General features: G+C 34.1%; 3 protein-coding genes across 5 annotated transcripts in view; 2 read left to right on the top strand and 1 right to left on the bottom strand.

Annotated features, from left to right (window-relative positions):
* The window catches only part of LOC117101841 (poly [ADP-ribose] polymerase tankyrase-1-like), a 7,021-nt gene extending 4,654 nt beyond the window's left edge, over nucleotides 1–2,367 (bottom strand). The window contains exons 1-2 of one of the 2 annotated variants that reach the window (XM_033241948.1): nucleotides 2,135–2,367; nucleotides 633–747 (exon numbers count right to left, since the gene is read on the bottom strand). In XM_033241948.1, the coding sequence (XP_033097839.1) occupies nucleotides 633–747; nucleotides 2,135–2,197 (178 nt within the window). In that variant the 5' untranslated portion in view covers nucleotides 2,198–2,367. Of the gene's footprint in view, nucleotides 1–632; nucleotides 748–1,739; nucleotides 1,830–2,134 lie in introns of those variants that run through there. The other variant, XM_033241957.1, reaches the window with a different exon arrangement.
* On the top strand, nucleotides 1,867–12,010 carry LOC117101853 (proteasome inhibitor PI31 subunit-like). Its single transcript, XM_033241969.1, has 6 exons — nucleotides 1,867–2,020; nucleotides 4,689–4,838; nucleotides 6,711–6,793; nucleotides 6,917–7,069; nucleotides 7,541–7,687; nucleotides 8,922–12,010. The coding sequence occupies exons 1-6, from the start codon at nucleotides 1,892–1,894 to the stop codon at nucleotides 9,031–9,033; spliced, it is 774 nt and encodes a 257-aa protein (XP_033097860.1). The 5' UTR covers nucleotides 1,867–1,891; the 3' UTR covers nucleotides 9,034–12,010.
* Nucleotides 12,011–15,223: 3,213 nt separating this feature from the next.
* The window catches only part of LOC117101821 (putative extracellular sulfatase Sulf-1 homolog), a 37,079-nt gene continuing 33,889 nt past the window's right edge, over nucleotides 15,224–18,413 (top strand). The window contains exon 1 of one of the 2 annotated variants that reach the window (XM_033241915.1): nucleotides 15,224–15,604. The gene's annotated coding sequence lies outside the window, so the exon portion shown is untranslated. The remainder of the gene's footprint in view (nucleotides 15,605–18,413) is intronic. The other variant, XM_033241923.1, reaches the window with a different exon arrangement.

Genomic DNA, 18,413 nt, shown 5'->3' with positions numbered 1-18,413 from the left:
GGTTTGCCACTAAATTTTGAAATACAATGAATACCAAATGTTATAGAATAGCGCTACTCACTTATCTATTCTGAAAATGTGCCCGTTTCTGGATCGGCCTCTGTATCACCTCCAACATATAAATTATTATAGGTTTAATAGCATACCATTTTTATTCTCTGTATTACAGATAACACAAAACACATACAATTATATTCATTGACATGCTGCAGTTTTACTTCTGAAGCAGATACACTCTCCATTCTGAAGTCTCAAGCCATGAAAAGAAGAAAGTATGTTTTTATCATAGCTTTCTAGACTTTTAGTCAAAATTACTGTATTCACAGGTTTAAACAAATTTTGTGTCATAAGTTAATCCATATCCGAGTTTCATATCATATTACCTGCATAAAAAAAATGACAAAATAAAAGAATTTATATGCTATACAGATACCAATCTACTCTAATATTGATGATGACAGTGATGATGTGATTGATACTAGATGATGTTAAAGTAAAGATGAGAGATGAAAATGACTGTGGTGATATTGAAACACTTTGACATTGACACAAATGAGGAACTATGTAGACAAGCTCTAGCAGCTGCTACAAAAGTCGCTGTCTGACAAGAAATGTACTGAATATGATCAAACCTGTGACTGTTGTATTTGCTTCCACAACTTCACCGAGTAGGTCGCAAAATTGTTGAAAAGTACCATAGGTAAGCATCCATGCACTCATAATTGATGATGATTCACATGGTAGGCACTATGTATGAATGAAACCAATGTTTTTGACAAAAAGTCACAGAAACTACTAATTCACAACTAAAAAGTTAGTCTAGTAAGATGCCTTGAGGTGAGGAGTTGCAGGTTCATGCTTCCCCTCACTTCATCATTATTATTACGCCTGGGCCCAGCCTAGGCAGTGGTGGTGTCAGCGGGGAGCAGGCCTCCCCCCCCACCCTGTTGTCTGAGTGACATCACAAGGTCATCAGATAAAAAATGTTAAAACTAAAAATTTGCTTATTCAACTAACATTATTTTGATTGCCAATATCCCTTATACTGTGGTTTAAAAGCACAATTTGAACCATACCAAGCCACAAAAACCCTTTTTATTCTGAAACCCCGACCGAGGCTCTAGCTAGGCCCTAGTCGGCCCCTTGGTTTGAACCCCCTCCATCGGACCCCTTGTCTGCAAATTTCTGGAGCCACCACTGAGCCTAGGTCTTATAGGTAGGCTCTAGGCTAGGGGTAAGGCATGATATTTTTAATAATATTTTTTTATATTTTTTTTTACTTTATCTTTCATTCACAATAGGTATATGCCTAGGGTAGGCCCTATCCATCCCTGATATTCAGGAGAATTAGGTGATAAGTTAATATTAAATAAATATCTAAATTAGTGCTCGGTCCGACTAACTACGCCAGTTCTTTAGTTAATATTAATGACCAAGGTATTTAGGCATGGTATGCCTAATTTAGTTAAGATCTCTCCTCGCCTTTTTAATCCTCTCTTCGTCGCGCGGGGAAGAGGAGGAGCAGGAGGTCGAGGAGGACTAGGGGCCTAGGTGTAGGCCTAGGCCTCTAGTGGGAAAGGATCGACAACGTTCATTCATTGGTTGAAAGTTTGTAAACTCACATGAATAATTATGGGTATTATTACTATTAAAAAATTTTATTTAAATAAAAATCAGCAAAATTTACAAATGTTGCTATATAAAAGTTAATTATTAAGTCAAATAATATCACATCCTACCAATTTAAGAGATTAGGCCTAGCTAGGCCCAGCCCAGATACTCAAAATAGTCGGGCTGTTTTTTGTGAGTACATTGGTACATAGTGTGTGGTGGTAAGTGTGTTTGTTTTTCTCCACATACATTGTAGAGGGCGATAGTCAGAAGCCAGGCAATGGAGAATTTTGTTGGTCTGGAAGTGTTGTATGCTGCTTCAAATATACGCTCAAAATATGATGCAACGGTTTGTTTCTTGCATTGGTGTATGCTCCAAAATGAGTGCAAGTGTAAAGGATTAGTTAAAGTAAGTTGTGTTAATATGTGTACCTATTAGTCTATAATTTATAAAAGGCTAGGCTAGGTTAGGCTTAAAAATCTCAACACTACATCATAGCTAGTTAGTTAGGCCCTAACTTACCTGATCTAAGGCACAAGGCTTCCTCTTGTCTAGCCGATCATTTCGGTCGCGGTATTTTGTCATGTATTTCGGTCACGGTGTATGGAGCGCCTAAGGTGTGACCGCGGATAATAGAACAAGGTAGCTTAGCAGTATACCGTTTGTTCAACCAGGTCAAACACGAAACCTACATTACTACATCATTTTTAATAGGCTGTTATTAAAGCCCCATTCCCGGCAAAATTTCACTAAAAACTGACTTTTTTTAGAAAATATGCATTTGCATTACTCCAATTATTATAAATCATGGAAAAATATTGGCATGAATTTTAGTTTTACGCAAAAGAAATGAGAAATACAGACTATTTCTCATAAAATATTACCATTTTCTCGACGAATTCATCGTTACTAGGCAAATTCAGAGGTTGTAGATCGCATCCACTGGAGTACTCTCGCTTTTATGTATACTTTATACAGTCAATAAAGTGCGCCCTCTCTAGTGAGATTAGTTTTTGTACTTCGCATCTCGCACAATGCGTTCGGTCGGTTAGGTTGAGATATGTTTGTTTAAGTGTCAAAATCTCAGTCAGAATCAGTTTTTTAACAAATTTGAAATAATTCCTATGAAATATTATATTACACAAGTGTCATTACTAGCAACGGAAAATATCATGTCGGCCGTTTTTATGTGTGATAACAGAACCTAAATAGAGGTAAGGCTAGGCCTAGCCTTGCAGCGTTGGATAGGTTAATGTTTTCGGCGCCTACGATATTTCTTCTCACGACCTGTCGCAAAATCAAACATGAAAATTCATCCGCATTTATTTTTTGTGTGGAACACAAAAAATCAAATTCCAGTCTTATTTTACATTTTTTTCATTCTTAGGAATGTCTAAATTCAGTTAAACTAGCAATTCCCTATTATATTTATAAATCTTTATAACATTATACAAAAATTAGATTTTTTTTTTAATTGAAATTTTGCCGGGAATGGGGCTTTAAACAATTATTTTTGTTATTAGTATAAGTAGGCCTAGGCCTATAGTATTACAGTTTACAAACATGCCAACACTCCCGTTTTGGCTGGGAGACTTCTGTTTTGGTGACCTGACTCCAAAACTGTAAGATTTCCTCGTTTTTTTTACAGTGTGTGCTGCTGATAGTTTTGTCATTTTATGTGTTTTCTAAACGGGCGGCGGAACCGGTACTGCAGGTAAAGCGGCTGCCGTACCAATACTTCGACATGATTGTTTTCAAATATTCTATCTGAATAGCATAATGATGTTGAACATTCATAAGCAAAAGCTTGATGTTTTAGGCCCCATAAAAAAATTATTATTTTATCACCCTATCAAAGAATGAAATCTGATAAGGGAGGGAGGTTTTTTTTTTTTTTTTTGCTAACCCCACCCCCATTTTACCGATGATCACAAGTAAATCAATGGTTAGAGACACATATATAAAAAGTCATAAGAATGGAATCAAATTTATATTTTTACCGATGATCACAAGTAAATCAATGGTTAGAGACACATATATAAAAAGTCATAAGAATGGAATCAAATTTATATTTAAAAAATATGTTTTTGTTGTACCAGTAAACATAATTCCAAGAAATCCTGAGCTTTTCAAGTGAAAAAAGATGGAAAAAAGACTGTTTGAAATGAAAATATGTTGATTGGAAAAAAAAATAAGAAAATAAAAAATCGGATTTTCCCCAAAAGTGATGAGGGAGTGGGTGATAAACTAATAATTTTTTTTATGGGGCCTTAGTCATCGACAAGATTGCGAATGAATTCGTTAGTGGGAGTGAGCATAGAGTGAGTGTTTTCGGAAACTTCAGTAATGGGGTGTTGGCTGACCTTCCAGTTAGAAAACATGTTTTATGTTTTAGGTTTTGCGGTTTTGCGTTTGATTAAAGTCAAAATATGTGATCTGTGATTGCAATCTTTCTTAGTCTATTAATTGTATTATTTCACTGTAGTGCGATTGAACAAATGATAAATGAAAAAAATGAATTAACGAAATTACGAACTTGAGTGCTATTTCCGAGCATCTAGACGTGTAAATTTTACAAAATTTGGAGACTCTCACGCCGTACCAAAATGTGGCAAAGACAAGCCAAACCAGTCACTCGTCGCAAAAATCATTTTTGAGTTATTAATACAATGTTAGAGAGTAAAATAATAGCTGTAAAATGGAAAAAAAATCATTCAAATCGGACATTTCCTTATGAAGTTACAAGTGTTTAACCACCCAGCAGTTTAAAGAACAATATAAGAGAAAGTTTATGATTTCAGGCATTTCTCATGCAGAAACTATCTTTAAATCCTTAAAAAGTGTTGTTTTAACATTGAAAATTGGGAAAATAACATAGCATAGAATGATGTGTAGATATATAAAGGTTAGTTTGTGAAATAAAATAGATTTTTAAAAATTTGACATTCCAGCATGTTGGCCATTTTCTCTGAAACATGATTTGCGGCGAGTGACTGGTTTGGCTTGTCTTTGCCACAAATGCTTCTGCTGCCCCTGCCAAATACTACTAATGAAAATTTATATTTTATGTTGTCAGGAAAATGTTGAGAGAAAGCTTAGTGAATTGTTACCAGCTGAGTGGAATAAGGACAATGATTTATATTCTTTAATGTATCAGAGAACAAACGATGAGGTTTTCACACTGAAAATTTTGCGTGTGGAAGATACACTTTTGGTGAACACACAGGTATAGTATTTGGAATTTCTAGAGAAACTCTGTTAAATAGTAAAAAAAAAAACAAATTAAAAATAATAGCCACTGTTAAAGACAAATTCAATGATGATATTGGAAAGTATATGATTGATATATGAACCAAGCTTACAAAACCTGTTTGTATGCACAGTACTTTTTGGTACCACCAAATGTCTACAATGATAGTTGCAAACATATAGTCTATCCATAACAGTGGCGGATCCAGGAATTTGAAATGGAGGGGGCCCAGGGAGGAACTTTGACAGATGGAGGGTCTACAGTATACCACCTCAGCCCACCATGGTTCGGGCTGAGCTAAGAAAATTTACAATTATGTCACCTCTAAACAGCACTCACCTGTCTGTATGACTGTAAACAAATAGGCTCCTAAACGGTGCCTCGCGGCAGGTATACATATGCTAGCCTAGGCCAAGCAAGACAAGGTCCAGCAAGAAACATGCTTGGCGGCAGTTGGTGTAGGCTTAGGCCTAGGCAGGATCGTTTAGGGCTCCCCGAACAAATTTGACCGCGATGTAGGCCTATCGGCCTAAATGTATTTATTGTATGTTCTCAGTCAATTTGATTCATTAAATGATTACTAAATATCCTATTCTAATAATTATATGATTAATATGCGTATTGACTTAAAAATTACATAAAGACTGTGGGAAGGGAAGACTATTCTACACTAGGACCTACTTACTATGTGGTTTAAAATAAATTGAATTTTTTTTTCTCTCAAAAAAAAAATTCCCCCCCCTCCCAAAAAAAAAAAATTGAATAGGCCTACTGTACCATGACTGTACATAGTCTAGGCCTACTTACACTATTGTTTTGCCGTTAAGAAACAGGTCTCTTAACTTCACAATCTACAATCATTGACAAATATACATTAGGCCTAAACCAAGTTTATTTTGTAGTGTATTTTGCTTTGGCGTATGGTGCTCAACTTTTTGTTGTTAATAAATTGTTTTCATCTATGTTAAATTTGTGATTAAGTAATCATTTAAAGACTTCTTGTCATATTTTAGTTAAAACAAGTTTTATTAGGATGCGTGCAGAAAGAATATTGATATGCGGAAAAGTAAAATTAACCACCCCCCCTCCCAATTTTTTTTTTTTTTGAGGTGTGACTCTAAACAATGCAATGCATCATTTTGAGATCTAGTCGCTTGTATACTTGCTCATTAGGTGTTGCTTTACTTTATTTCAAAAGGGAAAAAAGTCGCTTGTCATATTTTAGTTAAAACAAGTTTTATTAGGATGCGTGCAGAAAGAATATTGATATGAAAAGTAAATTTAATAACCACCCCCCCCCCCCCCCGGCCCTGATTTTTTTTTTGGAGATGTGACGCTAAACAATGCAATGCATCATTACGAGATCTAGTTTCTTTTATACTTGCCCATTAGGTGTTGCTTTACTTTATTTCAAAAGAGAGAAACATCACTGCTTGTTACCATACCACGATAACTAAATATTGGCAAGTCCAATTAGTTTCATATTTGGCAAAATGCAATGAATGAATTTGGTGACTATTAATTATCGCAATTCCCAAATTTGTGTTTAGTTTGCGTACAAATGAATGTACCCACCCGCAGGGTTCTGGTTTACAATCTTGAAAAATATAGGGGGCTGGCTGGGCCCCCTTTGAATCTGCTAATGCTTAAAATTCACTTCAACAATGTAAAACACATATATAAATGTTCAACTGATGTAGGCCTATATATAAATCTACATATTGACCGTTTTTAATCTTTTAAACTGTTATATATTCTAGTATTGATTTATAATTGTTTGAAATGTATATGTGTTTTAATATGAGAATTAAAACACCAAATATTTCAGATCCATTTTGTTTATTCCAGAGAATGAAAGATGATAAAGTTAGCAGTTGCACAGTTGAAACTAGTGATTTTGTTAATGAAAGTAGTGGCTGGTGTTATGATAGGCAAGTACCAATCAATGTATTTTACTTCATTCAGGTATCGTATCCACTTTTTACTAGTTTCTGTTCTTAAACTCGCAATAATCAAACTGTTTTAATGGAATACTATGTATCCTTTTACTTCAGTACGTACAAAAACTTACACAAACTTCGAAAACAGTTTGAGAATAGTTTGAAAGAGATTTTCAGCAAAGACAAATCAAATGTGAAAGTTAGCACTAATTTGAGGGAAGAATCAGAATACAGAAAAACAAGAGATCAAGCAAGGGCCATGCATTGGTAAGTAAATACACTTTCTTGTTAACATATACAATAGTTTAAACTTGAATAAAATAATCTTAGTGTCATAAAAAAAATTAAGTTTGTACACACCTATTATATAGAATGTTGTTAATTCATTGGTTAATATTAAAAGGTCATGTGAGATTTTTGAAAGAAGTACATTGTACAGTTGACGTCACTTCACATGTCGCTAATATATTTTGTTGTTACCAATTTTGCTGTGCAGTTTTAGTTGATGGACTCCGCCACTCTAATAGATAAGAAAATATAGATCTACTGTAGTTTAGCCAAACCTTTGACCTGACATGCACAAGCAATTTTTGTAACCACCTGACAGTTGACAAAGAGCTTTATAACAGTGAATGTTGCCCGGAACATTTCCTCTTTCACCTCATCAAAATTCTTTATTCCATTGCATTCACAAGTATTCATTTGTTTGTATACTGTTGTATGTTTTACCTTTTGTAGGCATGACCCATCACCTCATTTTCAACATGATCCATTTTCTGTTGGAGCGTCAGATTTGGATCCATTTTCAAGCAGTTCATCTGGGATGTTTATGGACCCTACAAGGAGCGGCTTAGGAATAAATCCTCTACCAAACAGAATGCCAAGGTAATGTTACAAAATAAGAACATTCATTCTTAAGTGGGGATGCTATTTTTTTTTTTGGCCTTAAAAATAATGATAATATTATTTATATATAGCGTACTTTTCAGATTTCTGTTCAATGCGCTTTACATAAAAAGATGATGAAAAGATTTCAAATTATTATTTATAAAAATGTCTACCTACTGAAGTATATTATTATACCAGGGGTGGCGCCAGGATTTGCCCGACAGGGGGCCGATGCCGATTACTATTATTTTGGCATGTAAACCCTAGTGAATATGGTGGCAACACCCCTGTAACTATCAGTACAACTATGAGGCTGATAGTAATTCTGTATAGATGACATAGATGACGTCTAAATCTTTTAAATTATTATTATTGTTTTTATTTTTGTTGTTATTGCTCTGATGAAGTTTTGCTGTTTATTATTGTTTAAAGATGTGTTGTCCCTTGCTAATGTCAAAAATAAAAAAAAAAAATTGAAATCAGCTTGCTCATTTTGCAGTAACATAAAAATTATTAACTTTTGCATAGAAATCCTGTATTTAAAAAATGTGCACCCCGATTTTTAAACCAGAAAATTATCATCATCATTTTTCGCTGTAAACTGATGAGTAGACATTTTTTATATACAATAATTTCTATGTTCAAGTTGATAACTTTTATGTTACTTCAAAATGAGCAAGTTAATTTCAAAAAATATTTTTATGATTTTTTTTTTTTGGTATTTAGCATGGGACAACTACAGTATAATACATTGTATTGTAAAAATTGTATTCTTTAATACTTTACTGATGTGTGAGTATAATTCAATCAATTTCAAGACTTTATTTTGGCTTTCTATACTTGTAGAATTGATATATGAGGCACACATGAGTGAGCTGTACCTGTGTCAGTACTCTACAGGGGTGGCGCCAGCAGTCGGGGAGAAAAAGCACAATTCGTCGGGAAAGAAAAAAAATTATATGTATTTTTTACATATTAGTAGACCTTTGAAACCCCTAAATTGTCAAAACTTTCGGGGGCTTTAATCGAAGCCTAACCACGCCCACTTTCCTTTCGTTGGGGAAATCTGACCCCTCGTTGGGCCATCGGCCCCCTGTCGTGCAAATCCTGGCGCCACCCCTGGTATAATTATTACTATCGTTGTAATTAATACGGCCCTTGTCCACACTTACTCTATTTTCTTTGCAAATATTTAAATCAAGTATCAGTAAATCATCTTTTTTTGTTGTAGGGGATCTGGAATTCCTGGGGCAAGATTTGATCCAGTTGGGCCGGCAATGAATTTCCAAACACCAAATCCTGATCACTTACCACCTCCTGGATTTGATGATATGTACACATAAATCATCTTCTTTATAGCTAATAAGTAGCGGTTGTTGAAATATTCAAATTCATCTAGAATATATAGTGAAGAAGACATTTTGTGTGTTTTGTTAATAGACATAATCTAAAGCTCAATCATTACTGTCAAATTTTATTTGACGAGTTTGTATATATTTGCCCATATATGGGCATGATTGTCATATTACATCCATATATTGGTATGATGATGTAATAATAATATAAATATAATAATAATAATAATTATAGTCAGGTTTTGAGTTCACTATAGGAAATTGAAACCGAAGGAGCCATTATTTTTTGAAAAAATTACCTGAAGCCTGCAGGGCTGGAGGCAATTTTTGAAGGAAATAATGGTTCCTAAGGTTTCTATTTCCTATAGTGAACAAGATTACAGGCTTCTATTTCCTATAGTGAACGAAATTACTTGACTGTAATTGCTTTATAGGTCAGTTGTGACGTCCTTCACCTTTTCTATGGCCTTTTATAATCAAACTGCTGGTTGTAGAGCGGTTGCTATAGGCCCTATATCATAAATCCATCAGTACTGGTTGCCATGTGAACCATGACCGGTTGTTTACTGATTACTGTGCGTGTATTAGAATGATTTGTTAGTAGTACGCGCACTGACTCTTGACACAGAGCTCTTCGTAATGCAAAGATGAATGAATTGAGTTAATAAAGTTTATTAGGCGTTATTAAATAGGCCTAACCTCTTAGTAGACATTTGTTTAATAGATTGAAATGTATTTTAAACATTATTATGAATTATTTCAGCATTGTCTTATTTTTTCAGTTCTTTTATAAGTCAATCTCCATGTTATCTTAGAACCATTGTGACTTTCTAGGCCATGCCTAGGACAGTCTAGGCTTTATTCTTGTTCATTAGCGCCGTAGAGCGAGATTTGCTAAATTCGCTGTGTGTGTTCATCTTAGTCTAGCAACAAATTTGTGTTGTAACTGTAGTAAAATTATCCCAGCTTTGCACTTTTTTGCACACTAGGTACAAAAAATCAGATGCATTATATCGAATAGTGATCAGTCGGGAATAGGAAAATTCAGTGCAAATAAAAGTGATGACGTCACCACTGACTTATAAAAGATATTAGATTACTGTATTATTATTGTCATACACATATATGGGCAAATAACATGTATTAGAGTTTCATAGCTAACCAATATAATATACAGTTCACTATGAGAATTAATGATTGATTGATTAATTAACAATTAAATACATTCTTCTTGAATTTCAAAGATGTTATTTGAATTTTGACATTTACGAATTGTTATGGGTTTTTTATGCTTGCCCAATGTGCTCTTGTTCCTAAAACCTAACAGTCTATCATACTGATTATTCTCAATAGCAGATTCACAAAGTATAGGCTGTTTTCGACTGGTTCGTTTGGTTGACAACGGAAATTAACTTAGACCCTAGAGTGTTAATTTGCAGTTATTCATGTGGCCAAAACAAACATGGTTGTCTGGTCATCTTTGTTAAGTAGGATTTTACCATTCCGCAGACAGGCATGATTTAATGACGAACAACCAGTCACACCTTATTTTGTCACTTTTAGGATTTCATTTGTCTGTATTTACAACAGTAATACCAAAATGTTTTAACAAATTCATTCATTTAGTGATAAAAAATCTTGGTGTGGTTCAAATGTTTATAATAATATGAGATAGTTCTCCAGAGATGTCACAAAGAGCTGCATAGGCAGGTACATCATTTTGGTTTAATCTTAATTTTTGGTCATCTTGAGGCATAACAATTTAAGCCTCCTTCCATCCTGTAATCGTCAAGTGTACTTGCTGTTCAATGCGAAAGAAGCACATTTTTTTTTAATGCAATATATTTATAAAAGCATGTGAACATTTTGTAAATACCGGTAGACACACATTTATGTAAAACTACAGTATAGTAAACTATATTTCAATATAATACTGAATGCAAGATCATAAAGGAGAGAATATAGAACAGGAATAAAGAATATATCGCAGGGGCCAAAATTGTTCATTGAATAAATTTCAAGGGCCAGGACAAAAGGTGTACTGTATGCAGCATCCCAGTGCTGTGGGTGCGAGCAGGGGAAGGCAATTTTTGAAGGAAATAATGTTTCCTAAGGTTTCTATTTCCTATAGTGATTGAAATTACTTGACTGTAATTGCTTTATAGGTCAGTTGTGATGTCCGTCACCTTTCCCCTCTCAAATTAGGAATTTTTTTTAAAGTAATGTTGCTAGGTGCTCATACATGGCATCTTGACCTAAGAAAGTTACTTATTGTGTTTGTTAATGCAAACATCATCAGTAACACAAACACTTTTAATCACATATGAATGACATAGGCCCTATGTCATCTTACATTGTTACAATCATGATCTTGCCTGCTTAGTGACTGAAATTGGCCTTTGATGCTTGTGCCAGTTGTTTAAAGTGTGGTTTTAGTTCAGTTGTGGTCAGAAATGTAGTATTTTTGTTTCCAGGAAATATTATTTTCGACTTGTTCTCACGGGCCGCATATCACGCATTCGCAGGCCAGACATGGCCCACAGGCTGCTAGTTGAGAACCCCTGATATAGAACATTGAGTAAATAAGAAAATACAGAAATAGGAATGCTGTTGGCATAGCGGTTTAAGGTGTATGGCCTCAACCAAGAAGTGATATACAAACTTTTCTGTGCTTTTTGCTTGTGTCTGTGGTCAACGGCAATTTACCTACTTTTGTCTCTCTCCACCCATTAGTATAGATTGGGTACCTGGTATAATGTTGTGACATGATAATTATGTAGCATGTGCATATTAAATTACAGCACAGATTGGTTGATCTATGGATCCAATGACCAAGGAGGGTCTAAACATAACCAGTGACTTGTATAATATTCCTATATTATTATTATGACATTCTATGCTACATCGTGTTGTTGCTTTCATGATTATTCTATGATTTTAATTAAAAAAAGGATTGATACAATAATCTTTTCAGTTTTTATAAATTTATCTACAATAATTTGGCATATTAAAGATATACTGCCATTAAAAATCTAAAATTTAGAATAAAACATTAAACAATTTACATACATTTTAATTATTTTAATTGCCAGTAATTTAATTATAGATTAAAGACTACTGAATATGAATATTATTATTTAATCATATGTTAATTTGCAAGGAATTGGGTTTGGAAAGCTTTTAACTAATGAAAATACAGTATGTACGTATATATGTTTATTATTTTCTATTTATTAGTTTTTTTGTGGCAGTATATTTAAATGTGCAGTACAGCTTGTGAAGTTGTAGATTCATTTTATTGGGAAATTCATTTGGAGCAAGGCATGAGTCTTGGAAATTGTGCCAATATCCATATATAAATATATAGCTAAACAAAATCCTGTGATACAAATTTGAATAGATGATCATTGTCTGGTTCTGTTTACGTCGAAGGCAACATGCCTTAACACGTTTTCATAAATTTGCACAAAAATCGTATGGAATTCAGTGGTTTTTATGAAAAATAAGAAACAATTGTTTCTTCCAACACCGATTGTAGGTACTGTACTTTACCCTCATAACAATTTTTAATCAATCAACCAATCCCTGTCTCTCTCTCATTATCCTGTCAACCAATCAACCAATCCCTGTCTCTCTCTCATTATCGCAATCATTATCCTGTCAGTAAGAAGACTGCATTTTATCCAGTGTTAATTGCTTCCTAAATGTTCTTTATTTATTGTTAATTAGCAGTATAATAATGGTAATTAACAATCAATTATCTAGAGGCCTGTCAACGCCTAATCGAGATTATTCAGGGATTAACATGACAGATCCTGAGCAAAGCTGAATGAAATCTGAGAAAACTGTAAATCGTCTCGAATGAAATCATCTCAGCAGAAAACCATGTTTGATGTTAAATTATCAGTGAACCTATTGAATTTTTAAAAATACATACATACAGTTATATGGCATTATTTTTAAGAAAGAATAATTAACTTTGTTAAAGTTTAAACACACCTAGACTGGAATTTATGGTACTGGTACAGGTATTTATAATTCGCCTTATCCTTGAGGTTATAAAGCTCACGCTAAGTCTCATATGCCCAACTGCGGGGATTCGATGTACCCGACCTGGGGGGGGGGTCGTCTTCCGACGAGAGCGTAAGTGGGCGTGGTCGGGCGTCTTGACATTTTTATTTTGCCCTTCCAGCGTCCTTTTCTGGGCTAAAACCCGGAAACAAAAATATTACATTATATTTTGTAAGATACAGGCCTATATCAAGAGATGACCTAATTCTCATGGGTTGCCTTCTTATTCGATATTCTCCCATATGTACACATAGGCTAATTATTTCCCACCCCTAAATCCCACAACTGGATCCTCCCCTACCTTCGATTACCCCTCATTAGTTCATTCTCTGATATTCCGTATGTGTGTATTCAACTTCATTAGATGATTGTTTAGTTTTTTGGTAACCCTCAGCTAGTGATGTGTCATATAGTTGACAGTTTACGATGACCTCAACTAAATGTATTTTTATTTATTTTTTCTTCTGTGAACACTGTACTATTTGTTTTTTCTTAAGAAAAAATCCCGGAAAAAGTCTATTCTTTTATTTGAAAAAACAATTCATGAAATTAAAGAGGTACGGTACAACCGTAGCTTCAAGAAAAATAATAATGCATTTTTATTGTACCGCCACCAGTTTGGGAAAGTAATTAATTATGCATAAAAATGTCTTCTGTGGTTGGTTGATTGCCATCATTTAAATGCTAAGTGGGTGGACGGTCGGATATAATGCTCTCATTATAATTTCATATTTCAAAAAATTGTTTGGAGTATTATGATCACGTTCCATGACAGATTATCCACAGGGTGCCCCTAAGCCAAATTTCAAAATTGAATAAATTGCGTTTTTCCGAATCACGACAGACTGAGTTGATTAGGCCTACTGGTTAAAATGTAAAAATTTAAGATTTTATTTTTAAATCACCGACATGCTCGACTGTTTGGAAATGTGGACCTTATCAAATTTGGTTGGGTGCGTTATACACACTTTTCATAACACCCCACACTGTATACGGGTCTGGATAGGTCTATTTTACATTTGAATTGCCAATTAATGCAGTATTATACGATTATTAGATATCTTCTCAATTTCTCAGTATTTAAAAAAAATTCTTTTTCCACTTCCAACGTAGTAGGCCTATGATTTGAAATCGTTGCTCTTCAGATTCCGTGATCATCTTCAGTCTCTCAGTGCTCGGTGGTCATTTTTTACTTTGTTTTTAGATGTACTGTATCAAAGTGTGTTTTTTTTTTTTAACTCTCTTGGTCTAGGCCTATAATTAGGCTACAACTCCATTAAAGACTTGTTTTTTGTGTGTGTGTGTTTTTTTTTTAACGAATAGCATTTGTTAAAATAATGAAATAATAATTCAATAATTCATTTATCAAAAAGTAATAATTAAAATAATATGTTTTCGCTTTGGTGAAATTTTCGAATAACAAAATATAATAAAATTATATAGGCCTATGCCTTTTAGTAAGGTTATAAGAATCAACGCACATGTATAGCCTATCCTCCCTGTGATTGATTTTGTATTAAACATTGTGACATAAATCATAATAATAACAAAAGAACTCAACAGTGTACCGTACGTTATCGCGCAGCCGATTTATTTACAGTCCCTCTTTGATTAATACTTAGACAATGCAAAAAGTTTATTTTGTCTATATATTTTTTCTTTGGTTTAGGTAGGTGGCATTTCTGACAGAAAGGTTGGAATTCGCCAGACCACAGGCATTGCTATCATTTTATATTGGCGAACGGTGTGAAGACGGTCTGGATCCGCGCCTCCCCGGCCAGGTGCCCTGAAATTGCACTCTCATACATTACAATAATCGGACAATAATACAACAATTATTTTTCTTAATACAATTTAGGGGGTGGGGGGTGCGACCACACCGTCTGCACCCCATCTGCATCCGCCCCAGCTGGTAATAAATTGAAGAACTAGTTTTTTAGATCTATTCCTGGTTAGAAGTTAATAACTTATTTGATTCTTTTAAATGAGCTCTCCAAAATTTTAATTTCAGTTTTATAGTGTTTTCCGATTTTTTGACTCACACACAATAAAACTCGTAAACTCGTATAGCGTAATGCGCCCTCATTAGTCAGCTTGGTAACAATCTCACAGGACGCTCTTTGTCTAGCCACCTAGCTAAGGCATTTATCAACCAATACTTCCCGTCGCGGGTGCTTTCTCCCCTGTCAACTTAGGAAGTGTCAAAACACAACAATCTTTCTGTATTATTCGCATTCAACACTTAATCACAAACTATAAATAGATAGTCTAAAACATCGAAAGACTAGTAGGCCGGTGCTATTCAGGTTGACATACGAATGTGCTGTCTGTGAACAAAATGTAGAGAGGATTTGCTGTGTGTTGAAAACAAGTTTCGAAGTTTACTGAAGAAAGAAGTGATCAACGAGCGCCAGCTTTCTCATCGGACCTTTCATTGATTACAGCTAGGCCTAGCCTATTTTTTATCCCCAGTTTGTCAGTGTATTAGGTAAGTTATTAAAATCACGTTGCTATTTATAATGGTCGTTAGTTGTGGCATGACATTGAATATGGATCAAGTCAATTATGAAGATGGAGTCAAGGTGGTGATGAAAGTGGTAGTCTAAGTGTGAAACTTATAATTATTATTATTATTAATAATAAAAAAGACGAATTTATTCGCTCAAGACTAAATGTTTTGGCGAGAAAATTTCTGAAACCGGTTTTCCCGAGGTGATTGTTTGCTTTTGGTGGTTGCTTCGGTCAATTTTGGACTTGGAACTGTTCCTACATTTTGTGAAGCGAAATAATGTGCAGCCACATGTTAATGGCAGTGCGACAGAAATGTTCGTGAAAAGTGTGTTACATACTTACTTTGATCAATGTCGAAAATTAGGATGCACTCTTGCGAAGCGAAATAATGTGCAGAGACACGTTATTGGCATTGCGACAGCAGTGTTCGTGAAAAATGTGTATCACAAATTTTTTTGCTCTTGTTGCAAATAAGGATGTGCTTACACAATTTTTTCTTGTGGTGAAACATTTAACATAAAATGTTTTGTAACTGTATATTAAAATACATTAAAAAGTACAAAAAATAAATTTGCATTTTACAAAAAAAGACAAAACAAGAAAACAAAAAAATACTAGAACATCTTTAAATAAGGTTAATACAGTAAATTTAGTGTTAGTGTAGAACCAATGTACTCTTCTATGGTTCTTGATCACCCTCAATTTTATTATCTTGTTTCAATTTTGCAGACCTACCTAAATTTTAAGAAATTGTTTGACCTTTTATAGACATTGAATGGAATTTTTTACCTTACATAAATAAAAAAAGTTGCATAATATAACAGTCAGGGGCAGCTTAACTAATTATGTTACTCAGTAGAGGCAGCTGCCCCTTGTCATCGTCAGCAAGGATACAGACATACTGCTTCAGGATAAATGTACTTACATCTGACTCAGAAGACGTGATATTTTTCATAACTTCTGAAAATGAACTCGCAATCATGTTGTGAGCACTGGTGTATAATTTTGACAGTGATATGCCAATGTAAAAAGTGGACTGTTGTTCAGTAAGAAGCTCAATATATTATGACCCTACAAAATGTTTTTTTATCACCTTGTTGGTTAATGAATTCTTAAAGATTTACTTACTTTATTGAAGTCTGATGTAGAAGCCACAACAATTTTGAGATTTAATTTGCTCATTTAAATTGGTCAAATATTAGGTGTCAATTCCAATGGCACTGGTACTTAAACATTAGTTTACAGCGTACTTTTAATAATTAATATAGAAATCCATTTAATTAATTATCAGTCAATTTAATATGAATGTTAGTATTAACTAGTAATTGCACAGGAATAAAATATAAATACTCTACTAACTGATTATTGCAATTGAAATTCTGTTATTTTATCCTTTTTAGCTCAACATACAGTAATCAGTGTTTTTGTAACATAAAATGTAAAATTATTTAAATTCATCCCTTGCAAGTCAGTTCCATTGCGCTTCTCTTTGGCAAGATGGTTTTAAATGGTTAATTTACAAGTAATTTACATTAGTTATTTCAATCCATTCCAAGTAGAGTTCAATTTTTACATCTATGGTAGATTGTGTATACATTATAGTTATATTTAAGATTTTGTTTACCCAATTTTTTTAAACTCCTTGTTTACATGCAGATCAACAAAACAATTTATTTTACCTAACAGTGCCTTATCTAAATTTCACAACACTATTCAAATAATATACTGGGTTATAGAAGATATACATATGTTGACAGAATAAGAGAGATATAAACAAAGCTTGTAAATGATGATTTATCAAAGCATTTATCAAAGGACTAACCTTTCTGATTATTATATAAATAAATTGCCAAGCTTTACCACTTCATATGTTGACAGAATAAGAGAGATATAAACAAAGCTTGTAAATGATGATTTATCAAAGCATTTATCAAAGGACTAACCTTTCTGATTATTATATAAATAAATTGCCAAGCTTTACCACTTCATATGTAATGTCATTAGAGGTGTGAAATTGATTGTTTATTGTCAACTGGCAATTGTCTCTTACTGCCCATCATTACTGTATGGCATGCCAAGCCATGTCATTTATTTTCTTCTTTGCGCAAATAAATTCACCTTAGTGGTAACAAAGATACTAGAAATACAAGATAGAGTTCTCCACACAAAAAAAGTGTTCCACCGCGTTCCACCGAAATGCATGATGGGAATACGAAAAATGGGACGCCCCCTACAGCTGGATCTAAAAAAACTTGTACCAAACTTTCGTTACCAAGTCGTCGCGTATTTTATTATCAATTCTCAACAAAGATACTAGATATAAAAACAAACTGAAATAGACACCCAGACAGTGACATCGGTGAATACATAACCTCCTTGGTGGTAGTAGAAATCGTTGCTATTATCTAAATAATACACAAAACAATTAAAGCATAATCATGAATCAGTAAAGAATAAAACAACAATACAGCGCAGAATCGCATGGCCGGACGCACTCTTAGTGAAAAAGTTTTCCTCCATTAGTGGAAAAGGAAGGGCGCCTTTGCGTCTGGATATACTTAGCAACAAAAGGGCGCCCTGTACGTTGGGCACGAAGTATAGGAAACTTGCATGATTAAAAAGAACGGCGCCGCCTACGTTGGGCACGACTTCCGCCTCATTTTTACAATGCGAGAACTCTATCTTGTATTTCTAGTATCTTTGGTGGTAAGCAGGCTTTAGAGAGTGCAGTTGTTTTGATCCTAAGAAAAAATCCTGTTAGCAATTAGGAATTGAACCCAGGACCC

The sequence above is a fragment of the Anneissia japonica genome, unplaced genomic scaffold (assembly GCF_011630105.1).
Source record: "Anneissia japonica isolate Jap-2015-1 unplaced genomic scaffold, ASM1163010v1 scaffold1005_len2656397_cov198, whole genome shotgun sequence".
In the NCBI taxonomy this organism is placed as follows: Eukaryota; Metazoa; Echinodermata; class Crinoidea; order Comatulida; family Comatulidae; genus Anneissia; species Anneissia japonica.
This window is presented reverse-complemented; position numbering and strand designations above follow the sequence as displayed.

Excerpts from the sequence above, each read along its gene's own strand:
- LOC117101853 (XM_033241969.1), top strand. The coding sequence starts at position 1,892 with ATGGAGAATTTTGTTGGTCTGGAAGTGTTGTATGCTGCTTCAAATATA. Across the intron at positions 4,839-6,710 it reads CACTTTTGGTGAACACACAG|AGAATGAAAGATGATAAAGT; the intron begins GTATAGTATTTG and ends TGTTTATTCCAG. Across the intron at positions 6,794-6,916 it reads AGTGGCTGGTGTTATGATAG|TACGTACAAAAACTTACACA; the intron begins GCAAGTACCAAT and ends CTTTTACTTCAG.